Consider the following 10,292-nt stretch of genomic DNA (forward strand, 5'->3'; position numbering starts at 1 on the left):
AGGTGTGAGATGGATAATGACATACAAACAAAAACAAAGAGCGTCCGCTCTGATGCTCCCTCCCCCAGGGCTGTCGGGAGCAGACCCCCCCTCCGACCCTCAGAACAGGGCAGTGTGTTTCTACTCGAAACAAGAATGGGCAGGAGGGCACCAAGGCCAAATGAGCAGGTCAGGGCTGCAGGGGACTGAGGGGCTGGACTGCAGGGGGCTGGGGGTGGGGCTTCCTGTTAAGTCCTTAGTGGGTCATAGAGGAGGGACCACTGTGGCCTGCCAGCCAGAGTCTGGGCTCTGACGCTGGTACGTCTTTGTGCACCCTTGTGCGTGTGCCTTGACTTGCTAACTTTTAGCTTCCACAAGTGAAAAGCAAGCAGCCGTGATGTTCCAGGAGAGCTGCAAACGTTGAGTGAAAGTCAATGGGAAAATCAAGCCTAACTGGCCGTCTGTATCAAAGTGGATGGGAGAGCTCCGAGGGGCCGGGGCCCCTGGCCAGTCGACAGGCTGGCTTGCTGGAGAGAAGACACAGCCACCTGGGGACTGCACCTAGGGCCTGGCATGACAGTCCCCTATGCCCGCTGAGGGATTCCCCGTGTGAGAACTGCCCGTCCCCCTCCTCCTGAAGCCTCAAACCCCCCCCCCCCCCAAGCAGGCCCAGCGTGCAGGAGCTGGGCAGGCTGCAGATGAAATCACAGCTGGAAGGAGCTGGGCTGGGGCTGCCACTCCAGGGTGGGGCTCAGGGTCACAACCCTGGGAACCGGCAGCCAAAAAGGGAGGCTGCCTTGTGCGAGGGAGCCGGGGGAAACACACACAGCACACAGCGGCACAGAGAGGGAGGGCCGGAGGCAAACTCCAGCTGAAGCCAGCCACGTTGCAGGCAGCTTTGAGGACAGAGGCTCAGCTCTGCTTGGAGACCTTTCCTGGCATCTCCCCAGAGGCCCTGCGCAGGTGGTGCCTCAGACATGGACTGGAGCGGGAGGCAGGGCCTGGGGCACCGAGGGGCCCAGAGCGCTGGGGGAGAGCGGACTGAGTCAGGTACTGTGAGAGGGGAAACTGAGGCACAAAGAGAGTCAGCTAGAGGCCTGAAATGAAAAGGCCCTAATGTCAGTGTCTTCTAGAACTTATTCCCATTTCCTGTTTCCTGTAGGGTGGAGCTGAGATTAAATGGCCATTGAGGGGGGCCTGTAGTACCATCGTGTGGTTTAGAGATCCAGAGGTCAGTACAAGGCCTGAGCCCACGGGAAGGATGTGGAGAGGAAGGCATAGGAATCGAACAGTTAGGGCTGTGGCCTCCATGAGCACTGGGCACTCAGTGAGGGACTTCGCCTTGAGGGACCAGAGATGGATAGAAAGGACCATGATGGGTTTCTGGGATGATAGATTTGGGACCCATGCTAAGGAAGCTAGGCTGAGTCCGAGAGCAGATGTTTGGAAGACATGCTCTAGAGCTGGTCTAGAGTGCTCCAGGAGTTCTGGTGATGTGGAGCTGGGATTTCTCCAGTGTGTAGTTACCATCTCACTTGTGTGTACAGGAATGGTAAGCCCCAGGTGGGGCCACCAGGAAGAAACAAGAAGTGTCGGGGTACAGGGGGAAAGAAAGGGTGCCTGGCCTCTGGATGCGCCCCCCCCCCAACACACACACTGGAAAGTACTAGATGGGAGGGGCGGTTTTATCACTCCACTATCCAAGGCTCTGCCAAAAGACCACAAGGAACAAGAATCAGGACGGATCGGGGTGTATGTGTGGTGGGGGTGGGGAGGGGAGAGCAGCAGGCACAAAGGTTCATCCTGGTAGGATGCGAGAACATCCGAGCAGACCCTGGTTGTGCCTAGAGGCAGTAGCTGGGGACGCGGAGATGACCAAAGGTGCTTCAGCGGCTAGGCAAAGCTTTGGAAAACCCGTTGTCCCATTTCGACCCCGAGTTAGGTCAGGCAGAAGGGTTGGGGTAGGGTCCCCAGGGCTATGACATCTCCAGGTCTGGAAGGACCCAGTGGCTCTGGGCCCTAGGGAGGTGTGTCTGGTCAGTACTCGGTCATCTCATGCTTCTCTGTACGGCCTTACATTTAGTAAGGAGACCCTGATCTCATTTCACCCTGTCCTCTTCCTCACTGTCCCTGAGACATCCAGTAATCTACCAGCAAGGACCCACACCAGGTGTTGGGACCCTGCCTTAGACTGTAGAAACACCTGTTGAGAGTCACCTTCATACTCTGAGGCCACGCCCCAAGGGGTTTCCAAGGAGTGTCTGGTGGTGGTGGTGGTGGAGGGCATCAGCCATTCCTCAGCACCCTAAGGAATCTGGGGGTCCCATTTTGCCCAGCATCCCTGGATCACTGCTTTAGGGGTCCCTTCAGAATAGAGAGGCTGAGGTACCTTCCTGAAGTGCCTCCCCAGATGGTCCCAACGAGACACAATTTCATGTCTTCCCAGAGCTCACAAGTACCAATCAGTAGAGGGGGCATGCTGATGGACGTAAGGGGGTCAGAACCTTTGGTACACTGGCACCATAGCCCCTGTAGTATCTCTTTGCCTACTGGCAATGGGCAGGCTAGAGAAAGGCCACCCCTAAAGTAGCTTCCAGCGTCCACGTTCTGCTCTACTTTATGGCTGTCTAAAGTCCAAAAGGGCACAGCCCCCCTTCCTGGAAACAGCTCAGTGGAACCTCAGCCTGACTCCTTCTGCCGCCCGCAAAGCCCCCCCCCCCCCACCAGGAGTCACAGTCTGCCACCCCCCCCAAACCCAGATGAACCTGGGGCGTCTGAAGGGCACAAGGCTGGGGACCCCATCTGAGTCCCCCTGAGATCCCCTTCCCACCAGACCCATCTGCAAACGACGCCCAGAGCAAGCCACTCAGGAAAACCACAGGGCGTTTTTTTGTTAAGACTTCATTTTAATTTTATCAATCAAATTCTTAGAAGAAGGAAAAAGTCTGCCCTACCCACCCTCCCCCCTCACTCGTTCCCCCTCCCCCCCTCACTCTCACTTTCTTCCATTCATAATTTCCTATGATGCACCTCAAACAACTTCCTGGACTGGGGATCCCGGCTAAATATAGCTGTTTCTCTGTCTTACAACACAGGCTCCAGTATATAAATCAGGCAAATTCCCCATTTGAGCATGAACTTCTGAAAACGGCCTGCATCTAAGGTCTCCTCCAAGGCCCTCTGGAGTCCAGCCCATAATGAAGGTCTTGGCCGCAGGTAAATCCACGCGCCGGGCGCCGATTGCGAGCGAGTCCCCGCTGCGGACGCGCCGGCAGCCTGGGGCGCTGGGCGAGCACCCGCGGGACACCCGCCCGCCGCGCCACTCGGACACTTGGGGCGCCCGCGCAGTCCCGGGCCAGCCGGAGGCGCTGGGTGGCGGCCGGGAGCGAGCGCCGCACATGGCCCGGGCACCGCGCGCCCAGCCCGCCGGGGCCAGCAGGTTGGCGGCGAGGGACCCGGACGGCGCAGCCTTGCTCCAGCGCCTCCTCTCCTCGCCCCACTGCTCTCCCGCGCTGCTCTTGCTTCTCCGCTGTCGCCCGGATTCACCCTCCCTCTTTCTTTTTCTTTCTTTCTTTCCGCTTTCTCTTTTCCAACTGCGTCCCGGGCTGCTCCTTGGGAGGGGCGCAGGCGGCTGAGCAGCTTGCAAACTCCGGCCAGGACCGGCGCAGGTGCCGCTTCCGTCTGCTAGTCCCTGGAAAGCTGTGATTGGCGCGAGGTGAGATGCGGGTATGGGTACCCTCGCAGCCATCCCGGGGCCTTAACACTGTCTGGGGATGCTGGGATCATTAGGGGACACCAGGGGAGTGAATTTAAGGTTCTATGGTCTTTTCAGTCCCAACATGGAGAGTTCAGGTGGGAGGTCTCCAGCCTCCAAGAGTTGATTTCAGCCTCTATTACCTTCTGGTGTCTTCAGCCGGGTGTTGGAAAGGCCGGGCTGGGGTGAGGGGGCCGGTGTAGCTGGAAGTGAAGGAGGGGTAGGCGCCCCGGGGGAGGGGTGATCCTGGACAGGCCCGGACAGCTCCCCGCTCTCCTGACACCTTTCGCTTTCCTCTTGCGTGTCCGCCTGCGACCTTTTCCCTGGTCTCTTTCCTGGTTGCACCATTTCCTCTCACTCCAAAGTGTGTGGAGTTGGGGGGCGCGCGGGGGGTGGGGTGGGGGTGGGGAGCTGTAGCAAGTTGGGGTGACAGAAGATTTGGATGGAGAGTGGTGAAACTGCAGAACAAACAGGTGGAAGGTCCTCCATAGGGGACCCCATTGAGGAAGGCTAGAGATGGGATTAGAGGCAAGTGGCCTAGGGAGCCAGAATCAAGCTGCAGGTTTGGGAAGAGAGAGTCAACAGAAACCACAGCCCCCAGCCTCCACGGCCCGCAAGGGGTCCAGTTTGGAGTTCTAGGCTGCAATGGGCCAATGAACATCAAGTAAATTAAAAATCTGGCCCATCCTGGGAGGGGGAAGAGAGGCTTCATTTCTCTTCCCCTCTGCTGGACAGGGAAACTGAGGCCAGGGAGCAGAGAAAGAGAGAACTGCTTTAGAGAGAACTCTGGCAAGAGACCTGGAGTCAGGGGGCCCGGGAACTGCAGCAGAGCAGTGAAACCCTGGAGGGTGAGGGGAGGTGGGTCGGGCTCCTTACCCAGCCCCCAGGCAACAAGCTGAGAGCCTCAAGCCAGCCTCCCGGCTTTTCCATTCACCCTTCTCGTCTCTTCCCAGGAGTTGTGCCCTTACTGCTGGTTCTGCACTGGAAACACGGGGCAGGGAGTCCCCTTCCCATCACCCCTGTGAACGCCACCTGTGCCACACGCCACCCGTGCCACGGCAACCTCATGAACCAGATCAAGAATCAACTGACACAGCTCAATGGTAGTGCCAACGCGCTCTTCATTTCCTACGTAAGTTCCCTTCCCGGGACCCCCAGGATGGCGGGAAGCTGTGTGGGCTGCAGGGGAGCCCTGAGGAACTGGAAGACACAGTGGGAAGGGGCTTGGTTGAAGCAAGCCCATACCTCCATGGCTTCCTCCTCACATCCTAGCCTAGGCTAGGCAGTCACTCTTCCCAGTCGCCAGTGAGTGGGGAGCAGACCTGGGATGAGAGGTGAGGACTTGTCACGCAGCTCAGGGTGGGCAAAGAAGAGGGATAAGGCAGTGAGTGGACAAGGGGGTGTCATTGAAAACATTGGGGTGCCCAGGAAGAGACTGGGGTGATTGAAAGTGCAAGTGTGCGTGGTGTTCTGGCTGAGGTGACGCCTGTGAAATGCCACATTTCCTCTCTATCCATTTATGTCACAGTGACCTTGATGAGTGAGTTCACTCCTCTGATCACTGCTGACTCATGAGTCTAGTTGCCTACAGGGCAGTAAGTTGAGTCCCCATGTCACAGGTGGGGAAACTAAGGGGCAAAAGCTTGCCCCAAGGGGTGGTGGCAAGCTGGAACACTCACCCTGACTCCCATGACCTCTTTCCTTTGTTCTTTAGTACACAGCTCAAGGGGAGCCGTTTCCCAACAACGTGGACAAGCTGTGTGGGCCCAACATGACAGATTTCCCGCCTTTCCACGCCAATGGGACAGAGAAGACCAAGTTGGTGGAGCTGTATCGGATGGTGGCGTACCTGAGTGCCTCCCTGGGTAACATCACCCGGGATCAGAAGATCCTGAACCCCGGTGCCCTGAGCCTACACAGCAAGCTCAACACTACTATAGACATCATGCGTGGGCTCCTCAGCAACGTGCTGTGCCGGTTGTGCAACAAATACCGCGTGGGCCACGTGGACGTGACCTACGGCCCTGACACCTCCAGCAAAGATGTCTTCCAAAAGAAAAAGTTGGGCTGCCAGCTCCTGGGGACATACAAGCAAGTCATTAGCGTGGTGGCCCAGGCCTTCTAGACAGGGAGGTCTTGAGTATGCCATGGACTGAAGGATTTCAGGAGCAGGATCCAGATGCGGGGAGGGGGGCGGGACTCAAAGTGTGCTGGGGTTCAGGGCATTGCTAAACCCAAAGGGGACTGCTGGCAGACCCCAGGGATTTCTAGCCACTCATTGAACTCTGGGCTGGGCCATGATGGAGTCCAGCAAAGCTTGAACCTTCCATCGGCAGGGCCTCCATATAGCCCAGCGCCAGCTAGAAATAGCAACAAGAGTGTTGGATTGACTAAGTGTGATTGGGTGACGAGGTTAAGTGGGAGAGACTTCTGTCCCACCAACTCCCTCAGGCCCTTGTTCACTAGGCGTGTGAACAAGATGCACACATTGTCTACAGCGGAGAGCAAAGGTCTGAGGAGTCTCCTGGCCCCCCTGGAGAGTGACCACCACCTGGGCCTTTGCTGTCCCTTCGAGAGACTTTGGAAGGCTTGGTTGGAATGTGTGCGGGCCAGAGGGTCCAGAAGGACTCCTTATCTTTTTGAAATTTTGTGGGTGGAAGACAGAGAAGGTACCCTGTGATGGAATGTATCTTCTCTTGGGTTTGATTAGAGAATTCAGGCTTAGGGATTGTCATGTTAGGTGGAAGATTCTGGAAGGTCATTGGTGTGCAGGCTCCTAGGGAAGAAGCAAGGCCATCTTCAGGTCTGGAAAGGAAGTCCCTGGAAGAGGATGAGCCCATCAAAGTCCGATGGGCTCATTCTTTTCTCTGTAGTCTCCCCCACAGCCTGGATGGTTGGGGTCTCCTAGCTGGACCTAGAGGTGGGGTGTGCGCAGGAGGGAAGACGTAGGTTGCAAAGGCAGGTGAGGTGTTCAATAGGTCCCCAGAGTCCTCCCAGGGGAGGATCTCTAACTCTGGGAGCCAGGGAAGGAGCAAGCCGCCATGCTGGGGTGGTAGCGGACTCCAGGTTTCATCTGCTTTTATTGACCCTGGAGAACAGGTGATCCTAAACAGACAGACTGGTAGCTTAGAGTAGAAGGTCATGTCTGAGGCCCTGGAGGTCACACAAAGGTACTTGAGGGGACCAGAGGCTGCCTTGGGTCCCTAGAGCATGGAAAAGCTGAACTTGAGGTCAGGGTCTCAGGGAAGCTAGAGACCCTAGAGCGCTGTGTGTGATCCAGTGCTGCTGTCTATTTATTACTATATCCTATTTATGTTAACTTATTGGTGCTTTAAATGGCAAAGTTAATTCCCCGAAACAGTATGAGGCCCCTTACGTGGGAGCTGGGGTCGAGCCTCACCTAGTGGGGTTTGGTCTGGGAGCTGATGATGTTATAGGTAGAATAAGCCTCATGGGTGAAGCCTAGAGAAGGGTCAAGATCAAAGAGCTGGCTAGCTCCCCTGCCTCACTCACACTGTGACTCACTTTGAGGGTGTCAGGGTCCCCCAGAAGGAGCTGAGCCACTGTGTGGAGTGGCTGATTCCCCCCCCCCTTTCTGCTCTCCAGTGGGGTGGAGCCATTTGTGGTGGTTGTTGTTTTGTCCCACGGTGCTCTCTGGCGCCCCCTGGATTCCGGCTGTGTGTCACACCATTCATAATGAAATGAATGGCCCTGGAACCTTGGGCAAAGCGGATTCTTCGTTCCTCAAAGAGCAGCTGAAGAGCACTGAGACGTCCTGACCGGGGGGACCCCGCGTGCTTCCACCCCACCCAGCATGGAAGCTCCTCGGGTGGCCTGAACACCCACAGAATGCAGGAAGTTGGGGCAGTGCAGGCCCTGAACTGGGCCTGAACGGCTGCCCAGTGCTCCGGAGAAGGCGAGAGCAAAGCCTGAGACGCCTGGGACGCAGACCAGGAAGCTGTGGTCCTTGCTTCATCGCTGCCTTCCCACTCCCGCCCATGTCTGGGCTTCCAGGCAGGGAATCCGATCTGATCTCTCCTTTGTGCTGGGGCCAGGCAAGCAGAGGAACGCCCTCGATCTGGGAGCAGGGTAGCGAGGAAGGCAGCCAAGCTGGGGCAGTGGCTGCCTGCAGCACTAGCTGCTGCCTCTCAGCCTCCGAGCAGGGCGGTCCTTAGCAGTTTGGCCGCAGGATTCTGCTGCATGCATTTTTGCACCTTTTTCCGTCATTCTCCAAGCACTTTACCTGGACGGCAGGAGGCTAGCCCCTGAAGCTCTGGGTAGGACAAGGCCTGGAACCGTGCGCGGGAGCAGCCAGGAGACTCACAGGTGGTGTATGTGGCCCCGCTCTCCTGCGGCTGCATCAGGCCCAGCTCAGGACTTTGGAGGAGGCTGCCCTTCTCCAAACCGAGAGGCAACTTGTCGAAAAGCCAAGATGATTCCACAGCTGGGGCCTGCTGGGTCTTGCCATCACTTCACATTCCTATGGGCATGGATTCCCTGGGCTCAGCCCACCTGGCAGCTTTCAAGGTTCAGGGACCAATGGACTCTTCTTCCTCTGTGTGCACAGCCCCTGGCTCCACAATGCAACCGCCATCTGCCTACATCTGACTCCAGCAGTACCGAGACATTTTTGCACAGCATCCCAGAATCATGGAGCCTTTGGGAAAACAAAACAAAAACAAAAAAATCTTTAGGGGCAGGTAGCTGTGCACCTTGATATCTTACACCTGCTAGCGTTGACTCCCATCGGGCATGATGGGTAATGTGCCTGGGCCGGAGAAGGGGGTGGGGTGGGGCATTTTGCAGTTTATCAAGAGAGAAGCGTAGGGTCCTTTATTTATTATTTAAAACTTCAAGCCCGAAAGCACTGATAGTTCACTGGTCTCTCCTCTCTGTCCTCGCCTACTTCCATGTCCTTGATCCTCACTCTAGCAATCCAGCTCTGCTTTGCTGGCTCTCTGGAGCAGACATGGCATGTGGGCCAGGACCCCAGAATCTTGCGTGGGAGTGTCTTGAGAAGTGCAATGGTATGGCTGTTTGCATTTGAATGATCCCCATCCCAGCCCAGGCTCTCCTCTGCACTGCTGGTTCAGCCCGTGAGGCCTCAGCTCTTTCCCCTTTCCTTTTCACTGGAAGGGACTTGGCCTTGGGTGACAAATTCCTCTTTGATGAATGTACCCTGTGGGAATGTTTCATACTGACAGATTATTTTTATTTATTCAATGTCATATTTAAATATTTATTTTTTATACTGAAGGAGTACCATTTTTTAAGAAGAAAAAATGAATTAATAAAGAACCCACTCTTGTCAAGCTTTCTGGAGTGTATTGATATGGGGGGGCAGCTTGTTGGGACTTGGCTGGACAAAGGACAGAAGGGGTGGAAGATGAGGTCTCCCCCACTGGGCCAGCGTCAGCAGGGGTAGGGGGTGGGGTTTTACCCCAGGAATAACAAGGTGAGTGGTGTCTAGAATATGAGATGCTACCAAGAAAGGACAGATTGCTTCCATGGGTGCTACTGTATCATTTCACTAGCCACAAAACACTCACAACAGCCCAGCTGGGCTGTTTCCATTCAGCTGAGGAGGAGACTGGAGCCCAGAGAGATGGAACTACGTGTGCAGAATAATTTGACATGTGGAGGTCAACCCCTCCCAATGAGAGGTGCAGCTAGTCCCTAGACCAATGGGTGTGGGCCTGCTCAGCTTCCAGCCTCATGTTCTTCCCTTTGCATGGAGTTTCAGGGACTTGGAGATGCCGACTGTCTGGAGCTTTATCACCAGGAAGGGTCCATAGTGACGTAATGGGTATGGGCTCAAAAGACCCACGTGGAGGAGACAGGTCCTCCCGAATCCACGAGACACTGGGCTCTATCTGGGCTAACCAGCCAGACATGACAGCCTTTCTGTTAGACTTTTCAGGGTACAAGTGGCTCCTCAGGAGCACTGCTGTCAGCCCACTCTCTTCCACTGAAAGGTACCTTCTCCACAGTGACCTTTCTCCTATTCCTCGGGGAACAATGAGGTTCAAACTGGGTAGCCACAGACAGATGTGTTCTGGTGGGTCCCCTAAATATCTCTGGGGCTTTGGTCTGGAGTTTGAGTCTGGGGCTTCCCTGGGAGATTGACTTTGGAGAGCAGGGCACGGTTTCTGCATCTATGAATTGATGCACAGATGTGTGTGGGGGCTGCAGCCTGGCAGCTCAGGCTGGACGAGGTAAAGGCTAACCCTTCTGGGAAGATGCCAGCGACAAAACTTCCTAGGAGTCGGGGTCAGGGCCAGGAGGTTATGGACTTCCAGAGCCGTCGGGGTCCTTCAGCCAGAGTCCCCTTTTCTCCTCGGTGCCGGGATAGGATGGATCCACTGCCTCCCACCTCTCCAGAACTGCTTAGCATGCACTTCACTGGGGGCTGATTAGAAACGTGGATCATCATCTCCCTCCAGCAAGGACAGACTGCAGCATCAGAAACCAGCCAGATCCCCGGGCATCTGTGGGTGAGAGGGAGGCTACCCTAACCCGCTCCTCCTGAGATCTCTATGCCAGCTGGAGCAGTCACCCA

The 10,292-nt window shown here is 56.1% G+C and overlaps 1 protein-coding gene across 1 annotated transcript; it reads left to right on the forward strand.

The window, feature by feature from the left end:
* The first annotated feature begins 3,071 nt into the window (after positions 1–3,071).
* Lif (LIF interleukin 6 family cytokine) lies at positions 3,072–9,026 on the forward strand. The gene is made up of 3 exons (XM_006972944.4): positions 3,072–3,195; positions 4,687–4,865; positions 5,448–9,026. The coding sequence occupies exons 1-3, from the start codon at positions 3,177–3,179 to the stop codon at positions 5,856–5,858; spliced, it is 609 nt and encodes a 202-aa protein (XP_006973006.1). The 5' UTR covers positions 3,072–3,176; the 3' UTR covers positions 5,859–9,026.
* Positions 9,027–10,292: the final 1,266 nt, after the last annotated feature.

This window comes from Peromyscus maniculatus, chromosome 10 (assembly GCF_049852395.1).
Source record: "Peromyscus maniculatus bairdii isolate BWxNUB_F1_BW_parent chromosome 10, HU_Pman_BW_mat_3.1, whole genome shotgun sequence".
NCBI classification, from domain to species: domain Eukaryota; kingdom Metazoa; phylum Chordata; class Mammalia; order Rodentia; family Cricetidae; genus Peromyscus; species Peromyscus maniculatus.